General features: G+C 41.1%; 1 protein-coding gene across 1 annotated transcript in view; it reads left to right on the top strand.

Moving 5' to 3' along the window:
* Positions 1 to 5,802, top strand: part of LOC115403707 (5-hydroxytryptamine receptor 1F-like) — a 31,830-nt gene extending 26,028 nt beyond the window's left edge. Inside the window, exons 2-3 of the mRNA XM_030112688.1 lie at positions 3,782 to 3,896; positions 4,314 to 5,802. Of these exons, the coding sequence (XP_029968548.1) occupies positions 4,315 to 5,505 (1,191 nt within the window). The 5' untranslated portion in view covers positions 3,782 to 3,896; position 4,314 and the 3' untranslated portion in view covers positions 5,506 to 5,802. The remainder of the gene's footprint in view (positions 1 to 3,781; positions 3,897 to 4,313) is intronic.
* The last annotated feature ends 7,808 nt before the right edge of the window (positions 5,803 to 13,610 follow it).

Raw genomic sequence — 13,610 nt, 5'->3', positions numbered from 1 at the left:
CTGTGAGACATATGAAATGATACAGCGAGGCTCAAAACAAAAGAGGCAGGGCAGCCAGTGACAACAGGGACTGCTGCAAAATGGACATGAACACAATTTAGCCCTCGCAGAATAACGAGGACGCCATGCTTTTGTGTAAAGCGGGTTACTCTGAGTACAATTTAGAAATTAGCCACACATCGGTAATTAACACACCATTAAATGGTTTTATCTGTAACACCTTTGTATAAATCCTCAATAGGGAGCGACAGTCTTTAATCTACATAAATTACACTAAGCTGTCGAACTGTGATTAAAAATTAATAAGAATTGCATGAAACAGGGCTGAAATATTACAGGGAAATTGGCACAAGCATTCAGCGGGCACTGTTCCCTTTCTGTGCTATTTCCTGGAAATGAAATGCACTCTGTTACGAAAAAGTGCATTTTGGTCCCAGAAAGACGAAATTAATGTCTCCCTCTTGCATGCTGTTTCTATAACTTAAAAACAAACCACAACACATAAATCACTATTTCATCACCTCAGGCCACGCTCCTTGCTGCATTTCATGCTGGCCAATGCTGTCAGTTCCCACCGCCCCGCAACCAAACACAGATACAGCAGATGAAACCTGATAAACAGACAGATAGGACGGGAGCTGAATGGGGTTCGCTGTGCCCTTGTATGGTGCCGCTGTTAGTCATTTATTTTGCATCTTCCCAGAGATGTCAGTCACACAATCCGTTTCTTCACAACTCTCCTCCCTCACAACAACACTTGGCAGCTTGATGTCCTGCCTGGGCCAAACGGTTTGTGTTTTAGAAATTGTAGTCTGCGTGACAAATGTAACCTCCTTGTTCTTCTCCAAGGAGACCACGAGTGCGGAAAAAAAAAAAAATAAAAGATGAAATGTCAGAGGGTTGACGCTTTTTTTTTTTTTTTTTTGCCAGCCCTGTGGAAATTATTGCGAAGTGAATGTCTATATACAATTACACTGAAGTGCTCGTCTGTGGAAGCTTTCATGATTGCATGTGTGTTTGAGCTGTGAATGCTTGGGACTTGATTAAACTGAACTGCATGGTAACAAAGTATTTTAACGCATTTCTGCTTTGTCAGCCGCTTTGTAATCAGCAGATTCTGAATGTTGCTTGTGGACCGCAGATGCATTATCATACAATATTGCTGCAGCTTGATATTACAGTCACATAATAACCTCGCAACTCAATTTTCTTTCAATTTCAAATATGTATACAGTTATTCAGTGTGAAGTAAATCTGCTAATATGGAGCCCATTAAAAGTTACAGTATTGAGCAGTGCTGGTGCTGCGTTTATCTTATCACAGCCATTTCATAGCAAACAGATAATTAGTGAATAGTGACAACTACGCAGCAACACTGTAAAGAAACACAAAAACTGAAAAGTTACTGTATAATTTTGAAACAATGAGGCTACAATGAGGCTATCAGTCAGTGAATGAAGTCGTTTTTTTCCAGTTTTCTGAATTCTTGCGAAGGCACTGGGATTTTTAAGAATAAAGCAGATCAGAGTCGAGCAGATTTGAGCTCGCACACTGGAGCTTATCTTCAGATGGCCTTGAACAGAAAGCCTGTGTTTTAGAACATCTCAAGACAAAAGCGGATGATTTCTTTGTTGCACGTAATGACTGGCTGGCACTGTTGACATCTATGTCTGTCACACATGCATGCCTTCAGCGTTCAGACATACTCCTCACCCCCCCCGATGATTTATATGTCGTTTGTGCACAAGCATTAAAAAAACTATTTGCAGATGCACAGCTCATGTTTCATGAATGTGGGAACTTGGGTTACTGCAGAAGTGCAGTGGAAATTAATCATTTATCTGTATGCACGACGTAATCTGCATATAAAGCGCTGTTTGGTTTTTCTTTAAAACTCTTCCCAGAGTAAACTGGAATGCATGCAGAATTACAATGTAATGCAGAAGAAGCCAGTTTTATCATATTTTAAAACTTAAATCACAGGATGAAGACAAAAAAGTATAGGTTTGCATCACAGCAGCAAAGCAATTTGTTCAGGATTAGATGTGTTTAATAAATGTATTTTTCTGCCGGTGTAACATAATAGCTTTTCTCAAAGAGCCAGTTTTATTAAAGCTTTTGGAGAAACTTCCCTTTCGAAAGTAATTTTCTTGTATTGAGCCTGAAAATCAATTATAGAACCTGTCCTGACATCCCAGAAATGCTGTTTACAACTGGAGGTCCATCATTGTCAACAGTCCACTAGGAAAAGTTATATCACCCACAAATTCTGTGTACACTGAACTTACTTTAAAATATTAGTTCGGGGTCTGTTTGTGTCAGTGTCTTGAATAAAGTCGTGGGATCTGTGTTCTCTACAGTGTTTACAGAAGGCAGAGATCAGCCAGGTGACTCAGTCTGGCTGAAAGATGGCCAGTGCCCACACCCTGAATAAAGTAGTGGATCAGTATTCGTCATCGTCTTTGCACTTCTCTTGGAAAAATTCACCTACATATTTTATAAATATAACAGTGATATCACCTACATTTCACACTGCTTGCTTGCTACCTCTTCAGTGTGTGGTGCAGTATCATTCCAGTTAGGTTTCTCTGTGCTTGAACACATGTGAAAATCCTGATGAGGCGTGAAGAGGTCTGGACCCATCTTTCTTGGAAAAACATTGAATTATTTTTCCAATATATAATTACAGAAAACATAAGAATCTAAAACTTATTGTATATTATTTATATATTTTATATTATCTGTTTGCAGATACCCCATCCATCCATGAACCATCCCGTTGTTTCGCTCATGTTCTTGGTAGTAAACTAAGCAGACAGTTTTCCGTGTGTTGGGCTCTGGCACACCGAAACTCTCTCATATCTCAGCGAGTTGGCATGTAGCCTTGACACCCGGCACGCCCACCCACCCACACAGGACCGGACCTACCTCCTGGGAATCGAACAATCTCCGTAGAGACTCGACAGTCAGAGTTTGGCTGTCTCCGCGAGATCACCACATGAAGTAAAAGTACTGTACTTCTTGTGTTTCTATAGCAACAGCTTCCACTCGTATCTTCGGGATACAGAGCGGTGCAGGGAGTGAAGGAGCGCTTGCAATGACATTCATATCTCAGCATTTTGATTTCATCACAGAAGCTGCAGCTAAATTGGCGTCAGCAACGTAAACAGAATTTTACATACCAGCTACTAGTGACATTTTTCATTTTTGAAGCTGCATCAACATCAAACATATTAGTTTAAACATATTAGTTTGATCATCTATGGATTAAAGTTCTCATGTTCATAATTCAGTTTGGCTTTTATTATATATATCCATCATTTTTTTTCTCATCAAAATAAGAACACTCTTGTCATTTTATTAAAAAAAAAAAAAAAAATCAAAAACCCCTCAATTCAATCACAGTAATGACCAATGTAATTGACTGAATTACTGTGGTTACAATAATTAGAAGTGGAGGAGTCACATTGTAGAGCTTGGTTGATTGGCTGAAAAGAAGAGCCACGCTCAGGGAGCAATTCGTACATTTTAAATGTATTTAATTGCAAACTGACATAGAACCATTAGCTGTTGAAGATCTATTCACTGCAGCTGCAGTGATTTTTAACGTTGCGTAAGTGGAGTCGTCCTTGACTGTGTCTTTACTTTCTTGCTTCTTTATTTTTTTTTTCAACTCGCTCTTTAATCTCCTGCCTGTACCTTTCCTACTCCTCTCTCACTCTCTTTTTTTCTATCTCTCCCTCCTCATTTCCCTCCTCCTCCTCCTCTTCCTCTCTCCCAGGAGTCGATGAGTGACGGAGGTGATGTGATGGCCGAGCTGGCAGGCAGGACAGACCAGAGCAGACCCTCAGCTGCACACTGAACCAATCGGATGCGAGACCTTAGAGCCTAGACAGGTTTGGATATTTTAGCATTTAAATTTACTTTCCAATTATTTGCTTTTAATTTTTTTTTTTTTTGCAAACTTTTGTGAGTGTCAAGATTTTCAGATCATGTAATGTTGCTAGACCTTGAACATCATCTTTAAAAGTACTTCTTTGAATGGAAACATTTCTTTCACATTGATACCTTTTATGCATGGAGGGCAGAAAGTCAAGTCATTGGCTACGAATGTTTAAAAGAAAAATAAGAAGTGAGCGAATCTGACAATTATTGCAGGAAATTAATTTTACAGCAACCTACTTACTCTTCAGTCATATTAAAACAAGCACTGTAAACAACAGTTCCAGAATAGATGATAGATGATAGTGTTTTAGAAAATATATCTACCCAAAGCTTCTTTTGACCCAGCTCTTTTTCCATTTCTCTTGCAGAATGGATTTCTCCAATTGCACTGACGGGGTGTTCAACACAAGCAACTGCAGCTACGACTCACTTGAGACCCCCAAGCCCCCTCCCAGTAAAGTCCTGCTCACCGTAACATTGTCTGTGGTGACCGTCGTGACCACGTTCTTTAACTGCCTCGTGATCACGGCCATCGCAGTCACTCGCAAGTTGCACCACCCGGCCAACTACCTCATCTGCTCATTAGCAGCGACCGACCTTCTGGTGGCCGTGCTGGTCATGCCCTTCAGCATCATGTACATCCAGAAAGAGACCTGGGTCATGGGCCAGGCGGTGTGCACCATCTGGTTAAGCGTGGACATCACCTGTTGCACCTGCTCCATCTTGCACCTTGCTGCGATCGCCATCGACCGTTACAGGGCCATCACCGATGCGGTGGAATACTCTCGCAAACGCACGGGGGCCAGAGCCGGAGCGATGGTGGCGCTGGTGTGGCTCCTGTCCATCCTCATCTCGCTTCCTCCGATGGTGTATCGGCACTACAGCGGAGACTCGGACCACGAGGACCAGTGCATCATCACCCACCATCACATCACTTTCACCTTGTATTCCACATTTGGAGCGTTTTACATCCCCCTGCTGCTCATCCTCATTCTCTACTATAAGATCTACAAGGCTGCTCAGACGCTCTACATGCGCCGGGAGGCTAGCAGGGCCAGCCGTCACTCCTGTATGACCAATGGGAGCATGATCCCGTCCTATCCAACAGGAGATGGCGACGTCGATGGAGGGCCTCGAAGTCCTGAGCCCATTAGCCCCCAAGAGAAGTCTGTCTCAGATCCCTCGAATGAGGAACCTCCTCGTGAGCGTGCACGTGCCTCGAAAACTTTCCAGTACAAGTCTCGCCGGCACGACTCTCGGAGTGAGTCTCGACGCAGCCAGTTGTACCAGGGACCCCGGATCTCAGGCGCACGGGAACGCAAAGCAGCATCCACACTGGGGTTGATCATCGGGGCCTTTGTCATCTGTTGGCTGCCATTTTTTGTCAAGGAGGTGATTGTCAACACTTGCAGTTCGTGTAGTACTTCAGTGGAGATGGCTGACTTTCTCACATGGTTGGGATACCTTAACTCTCTGATCAACCCACTCATCTACACAATCTTCAATGAGGACTTCAAAAAAGCCTTCCAAAGACTTGTTCGGTGCAGCCATTACCTCTGATGGCTAATTTATGCATGACACCAAACCCTTACTTCATCCAACGTACACATGGATCAGAGAGGCAGCGAGACTCATGGCTTGAAGTCTAAACGTGTTGACTGAATACTGACACAATATGCCTGAGAAGAGGAGGACTGACACCCATTTCCAGACCCTCGATCTGCCACTTCAACAGGCTAAATGGGAGCAGCTCGGCAATGAGCTTCTGCTGCAAAGTTCCACATTCAAATCCAAGTCCTGCTATTAATAGAAAAGCCTGAGTTCTCTTTGATGTTAATTGGTGTGTGTGTGTGTGTGTGTGTGTGTGTGTGTATGTGTGTGTGGGTGGGTGGGCGTGTGTGTGTGCAAGGGTTTGTTTGTATGTGAAGGGACACTAACATGCTAGTTTGGAGCAAATGGGTCATTGCTGACCTTTTTTAGGTCTGAGTTCTGGGCATTAGTGATCAGTCCTATTTAAAGGTCTTGAAATAGTCGACCATCATGTCAGTTCCATCTAATGACCTCCCTTCTGTTGAGTCCATGCCACTGGCGAAAATACAGAACATGTGTAAAATACCACAGCGTACCAAGATGTTACTTTGTGTTTCCATGATGTTGCAGCGGGGTGACTTTTATTTGAGTGTCGCATTGAATGTCAACTAAACTAGATGTTTAAGATAGTGTGTATTCAGCCTAGCAATACATTCCAGCAAACACAATATGTCAATCTCAATTTCCAGGTAGTTCAAGCTTTTTATGAGGTAATAGTCTGACTCTCATAAATGCCACATTAACTGATCTTAACTCACCATCTTTTAGATGCTTACAAATAACAGCTGGAAATGTAGTTAAAAAAAAAAATCAATTCAAAGCATTTAATAACATTCTGACAGAAAATATTGATAACGGGGGACCTGAAACTGATGTTGATTAGTTTTAACAATAAAATGCTATCTTTTTTAAAGAGATTTACAACACTGCCACTTGAAATGACATCTTTGCACAAACTTTCATGATGGTTTCAGTTGTTTCTGAAGGCATTAATGTACCTTGTTTACCTTTCATGAAGCCATCAGCCACTGTGGTTCTTCCCCCACAGCACAGTCAGCATTAGTTTAATGAATGTGAGAGTCACTGGTGGAGAAGTCCTCATTACATTACTCCCACTCAAATACTTGGAATAGAACTACTATTTCTTTACTGCCTCCAAGAGGGCACATGCTATGTTGATGGAAACATTGTGGATGAGTCAGGTGTGAGGGTGTACTGTATGCCAGTGAGATATATAAGGTGTGTTATGTGCTTGCAAATGTCTCTAACAGTATAAAAAAAATAATGCTGTTTATTCTGTTGTCTGTCTCTTGTCTGGTTTATCAATAATACATGGTCCACAGCTTAAAGAAATGTTATTATTCTATAAAGTATTTTTCATTGAGATTTGATGAGAAATTGAAAAATCCCTTGTGTGTATGGAGAGAGTGGTAGCAGGAATACCACGGTTATGGCTTCCTGGTTAAGCTGGATGTGTAAATGAAAATTATTAAACTGTAAGACATCAGTCTGCAGACTGTTTCCATGCAAATATCATAGATTTTCCCTCTTCTGGTGTACTGGTGCCCCCTTGTGGCTGTCAGAAGCACTCAAGACTGTCCAGTTGGTTGTGATAAACTGTATCACTCATTGTCCCCGCAAGGAGATGAACAATCTGAAAATATGATAAAATATGATATTGTTAATTTGATTTCATGAGTCAAACCAATAAAAGTCAGTTAAAATCTGAACCTTTGTGCGTTTCCTTTTCTGTCTTAAATGTTTCTTGGAGAGATTTTTTCACATTTAAAATAAATATAAACCTAAACTTAGTGGAAGCCTTAACTTTTTTCACATTTTTTTTTTTTTGTGTGAGTATTCACACAAATCACTTTTCTCATAGTCTGCTGGGATTGATTTTAGGCAGTCCCATGGAGTGATGGGTGACTGGAATTTTTTTTTTTTTTTTTTTTTTTTTTTTTTTTTTAACAAAAGGCCATAAATAGCTGCATTTGGATCATTATCATTAAACTCAATAAAAACATTTTTTTCTCACCTTTCTGAAATTATCATAACTCCCTACCTTTACGTGCTGCTGTTGTGATGGATGCAGGTGAAGAAACTGCCGGTGATAAACGTTAAAGTAAGCAGCATCATTAATGGGAGTTTGAACAGTTCACAAGAAAGTAAAAATAAAAACAAGCATGTGCATTTGATGCTTGAGGGAGGAAAAAAGCTTTCAGATCACAAGTTCCGCCAACTGTGTTTGCTGGAACACAAAACTACTTACAGAAGTACAGCTGCTAGGAAGGGAAGCTGTCTCAGCAGCGCTTGGCAAATGTTTTGCAGCTGCAGCAACCATTACGGTCCTGACAGTGTCCAATTTATTTCAGAAGTCTTCACAGAGCCTGAAATATAGCACTAAAAGGCTATAAAAAGAGACGTCTGTGTCCACACAGACGTGTGATTATTTTCTGCACAAAGCCGACATCTGTTATGAACAGAACTTGGTTCACAGATTTTATCCTTAGAATAAAAACTTCAGCATTTGCCTTCCGCAGCCAGGGGATACAAATGCAGACACCGAACAGGACATCAGACTCTTCCTTTAATCTGTAACTTAGATGTATTTGACACCAAATAAATGTTCTCAGTGACAACCCATAGTTCCCATCACCACAACTGAACAATTAAAAAAGTTATGGGCATTACTCTGCCAAGTTTTATAAGCCAAATTGCTATTTATCCTTCATTTCATACCATCTGGAGGGATGACTGGCTACATTTTGTTGTGCAGCAGAGGAAAACAACCCCAAACTTACAACAAGACATAACGAATACCCCTCAGCTAAAGAAGAGCATGGGGTCCTGGAAGTAATGGTGTTGGCCATACAGAGATCTATAATCATGTCTATGTTCATGTGTGTCGACGCGAAGAGACAGAACGATCTGAACAGTTCTCCAGAATGTTTTAAATCAACCTCCATCCAGTTCCTTCAGAAATGGGCTGAGAATCGCTGACACCACCTTGAAAACAAAAAGAAGTCACAGTAAATCTTTCCTCTGGATTCACTGTGCAATTTGTAACAAGCTATAAAAACGAGTAACACAATTTTTGAAAGTGTGCTTGCAGCTTCTTCCTACACAGAAAGTCTATTGAGGTTAAATTGTATCCCTAAAAATGCTTCAGTCAGTATGATTGTGAATGTTTCTGTCTCTCGGTTGGCCCTGAGATGGACTGGGAACTTGTCCACAGTACCCTGCCTTCAACCACCGTCATCTGGGACCAAATCAAATACTGTGCGGCCTTGAATTGGTTATAAAGTTCATATTAGAACGATGGATGAATGGACATTAAAGGGGAGGACCTTCGCTTGGCTTTAGGTTGGGTTTCTCTCTTACATGTCCTGTGTTTATTGTCCTGGTTTCTTCCAGGAAAGCTCTTTAGTCACCTTTAAAACGTGGAGGTTTTTTTTTTTTCAGTCTGTAGGTTTCATTCTAGTGATAATCAAGCACCTGTTCAAGGAGGAACTGAGTCTGGAATCGCCCCCCAAACAACTGTTATCCGAATAAGGTACGTATAAATAAAAAATGAGACGGAGATGGCATTGTGTGATACTTTATTTTCTTATTGTGCTGCTGTTTTGTTTTGTTTTTTTAATAGGACTCTTCATTTTTCACATTCAGTATTTATTTTCTCTAAAACAGCCCTTCTGTTACAAAGATACAGGAACTTCAGACAAGTTCGTAGGCAAGAGTTATTATTCCTAAATATACAAACATAAAAAAATCAGCAAAATATTAAAATATTTACAGCAGAAGTGCCAAACATGTGGCTCCCTGGCCAGCAGTGACCCACCAGAGGCTACAAAAGTGACAAATAGACTCTGAAGGCAATTGTTTAATTGAAATTATTAGTAAGATCAATGGATACATACTAATCAATTGAGAAGGAGTCTTGCTGTCTGTCCGTTTGATGTGTATGCTGGATGATGGTTTGGTGTCATGCATGAATTAGACTAGCAAGTCTTTAGAAGGATTTTTTTAAGTCCTTAAAGATGAGTAGGTCAGTGCCGACTGCAGTATGGTGCAGGATGGAGCACGTGGAACAGGTGATGTCCACATCTAGCCAGATGGTGCACACTGGCTGGCCCATGACCCAGGTCTCTTTCTGGATGTACAAACATGATACTGAAGGGCATGACCAGCACAGCTGCTGCTAATGAGCAGATGAGGTGGTTGGATGGGTGGTGCAACTCGTGAGTGACTGTGATCACAAGGCAGATAAACAATGTGGTCACAACACAGAGAATATTAAACTGAGCAGATCATATATGTATTCTGGGACGAGGTGGGAAGTGAAGGACAAGAGGTGAAAGGACAGAAAGAATGCAGGGTGACCAGGGACAGGAGGAGGTGGGAGAACCCCACAGTGGTGAAGATATGGAGGGAGGAAGAACATGACCAAGATGAGGAGGGAACAGGCCTGCTGCAAGTCAGTTGGGGGCCCTGAGCATGACTGTTTTGTGCGTATGAACAGTAGTATCTTATGCACTAATACACAGGGCGTAAAGCTGCTGGTCATTTGGTTGCCACAAGAAATATCTCCCCTGCGAGACACACACAATATGCAACGATTTCCGGTGCAGTTGTCTTAATTTCCATAGAAGAAGAATAGAAAAAATGAAAACTTAGTATCTTAACAAAGTGAAGCCGTTGTTGCATTGATAATGCCAAACAATTTAATAAACACAATTGATGAAATTGCCACCATTATAACACGAAGGTCTGTGCAATTACTCCTACATTAATAATGGAAGAACCACTTGTTAAAACAGGATATTCAAGTAGTAAAGTATTTAAATATTTTAAAATCTTTCAGTAAACATACTTACAGTACAAACAAACAAACAAAAAAAATAACTGAGCAAAGACAGCAATGGATCAAATTGATAAAAAAAAGTGATGAGATAAAGCCCCTCTTGCAATAACAATATCAAACAATTGAATAGCATTAGCACCAACATAATATAAAAGGTCTGTTCAATGACTCCTTCATGAGTCCTTCATAAACAACAGCAGAGCTAATTTGGTAATACATTGAAGTAAGGATCAATTAACTTAGTGCAAATCTTTTTTCAGTAAATAACTATATAAGAAAGAAAATGTAATCGCTGAATCATTCAAATAAACTTCAGACCTGCAAAGAGAGCATTATATATTGTCAATCTATGTGAGAAACAGTCTGCAATGCAACAGGAGCACAATGCACACTGTATCTTTACAAGGCTCTTTTCGTTGTTCTCTTGGCTGAGAAATATTTGTTGACGCTGGGAAAGTCAGTTTTTCTAAGAAGATCCCTTTCAATGACCGTCAAACAGGTGATTCATTACTGGCCCATTATGTATCTCAGTTTCATTTTCATAAGTCCTAGTTTTGAGACTGTGCCCTCCCTACTGTCAAATCGAGTCAGCATATGCAAACGCCAACTGTAGTCTCTGTACTCTTACAAGATTCAGCAGTGACCCCGCTGAGGTTTTAGCCTCCATGAATTCTTTGAATGGACTCTTCACACAAGCCTTGAGACGAACTTCAGGTTTTCTCCAGTTATGGGAAAACTAATTTCTGGTGCACTTCCTGCTCCCAGCTGCATGGGTTGTTCGAGGTCCAACAGTGAGGGAAGGTCTGTCCCCACAGAGCCGGATCGAGGCGGCTGGCACCATGGCACCACAATGAGTAGTGACTTGAAGGCAGGATAGAAGACAGATGAGTTCCTCTTTAACACCAGGTTTTTTATTTTGAAACGCAAACATGTATGCTGATTGCAGGACCACAGTCATTGTGACAGCAACTCCACCCATTAACGGTCTGACACATGAGATAACCAAAAATAACACCAGAACACGATAACAAGACAATTAGGCATAACTAATAACTAAAGGAAAAACACAAACACTAATAAATATCTTCACAGCCCCGAATGGGCCCAACCCCAGTCCTCCCAGCACGTCTAGCATGTCAGAACGCAGCAGCTACTCGGCCAGTCGCAACAATATTATTCTGATCATCATCATTATTATATTGCATTGTTATATCTATTATTATCACAATTATTATAATTGACATTGTTATTATATTTAAATGTAATATCGTTATTATTCCTATTACTATATTTTGATAATCACAGTATTGCTGTTTCCATATTAATTATTATGTTATATTTTATTTTGATTGAAACTGAGTTTTAACATGATAAATACCATAAACAGGAAAGCCTTTGATACAACATCTGTGTCTTTAGAACCATCTGCAAGGAGCCTGAATCGAAAACTACGAGAAACATGTTAAAATGTCGCACGTACTTATTGTGCCCTCCGCTTCAGCAGATTAGGCGAGGTACGTGATTTCCTTTTAGCTTGATAGAAAGAGAGGCGCAGCCGGTGTCTTCACTCCATGTTGCTTTATTCGGAAGTCGACACGTCATCACTGTGTGACCGCACAACACGTATTTATACTTTTTGCAGTGCATGACAATCATTTATAATTACAACAACCATGAAAACAACTATAATCAATCAACTTCACCTTTTAACTGTGTGCAATAGAGTAAGCATTTTAATACATTTAAACCTGTTACACACTAAAAAACAAACAGAGATGCCATATGAAGTGTGAAAGCTGTAGTGTTTTTTTTTAACAAACAAAACTCTAAACTTTAAGGATGAGCAGTCCATCGAAGTATTGGTGGGCCCCCCAAATCTTCAGAAAGGGACAAGGAAAATACCATTTCCATCCTTATAACATGCAATCCTGAAATGTATATAATGCTGAACAACACTGTCTTACATCTAACACTGACCATGAACTAGATCATTTCAACCCTTCAAACGCCACCCATGAGCTCATCTCCCTCCCAAATTGTGACACCTATGTGAAAGGATACATGACTGAGGAGATGTCGGGGTCATGGCTCGTGGTTGAAGATCTTCTCACTTCAGTCCCACAGGCTTCCAGCAGGTTATAGGTCGGCCGACCAAGCTGATCATATGTGTAGATGCGCCTGGGCTTTCTGACTCTCACGGGTCTTTCCCTCTCAGCTTCAGCATCTGCATGTTCTTCCACTGGTTCTTGTTCAGCAGCAGGTTCATCCAGAAGCTCTCCCACACATTGTCTCAGCCCAGTCAACTCTTCTTCTGAGTGTTCCTCTGGCATGAATACTTCCTCAGATGTTTCTTGCTGTGTCCTCATTCTGAAATGAAATTCCTCTGCTTCAGCATTAAGGTGAGGGGTTCTTTGTTTTGCTGCAGTCCATATAAGATACTCTTCTTCACTGGACTCATCGGTGTCTGTCAGGTCAGTGTCAAGGTTTGGTTTCCCGTGAGTGCTTCTCCTTCTCTCTGTATTGTTCCGATCACTTTTCTCTTTCAGGGTTGGTTTGCTGATGACCGGGTTTTCGACCAGGTAAGGACATGGCAGGAGGAGATTACGATGTAGCACACGTACTCTTCCTTCCCCCTGGGATGGTTCCACCACATACACTGGGCTGTCAGGGCCTTTTCTTTCTTTGACCACGTAGATCATGTCTTCCCAGTAGTTGTGCAATTTTCTAGGGCAGAGTTGGTTCGCGTCCAAAGAGAAGGAAAAATGGCGAGATACCTGTTGATTCGTGCACTGTCGAGTTGTATGCATGAACCACTTTTTGGAGGTGTTCTTTCCACTTTGACTTTCGATTCTCCTCAAGTGTGCGTAACATACCAAGCAAGGTTCTGTTGAAACGTTCTGCTGGGTTTGCTTGTGGGTGGTATGGGGAGGTACGAGAGCGGTGGATCCCAGAATAACTTTGGAGCTTTTGAAACAAGCTGTGATCATGGTGGATTTTTGATGGGAATCCAAAGCGCATGATAAAGTCATCGAAGATTTTTCGTGCAGCTGTTTTTCCAGATTTATCTCTGGTTGCGTATGCTTGGGCATATTTGGTGAAATGATCCACAATTACTACTATGTACTCCTCCCCTCCACTGCATTTTTCCAAATGTAGATAATCAATGGAGATCATCTCAAAAGGTGCAGAAGTCTTAATGGTTTGGATGGGTGTT

This window comes from Salarias fasciatus, chromosome 16 (assembly GCF_902148845.1).
Source record: "Salarias fasciatus chromosome 16, fSalaFa1.1, whole genome shotgun sequence".
NCBI lineage: Eukaryota > Metazoa > Chordata > Actinopteri > Blenniiformes > Blenniidae > Salarias > Salarias fasciatus.
This window is presented reverse-complemented; position numbering and strand designations above follow the sequence as displayed.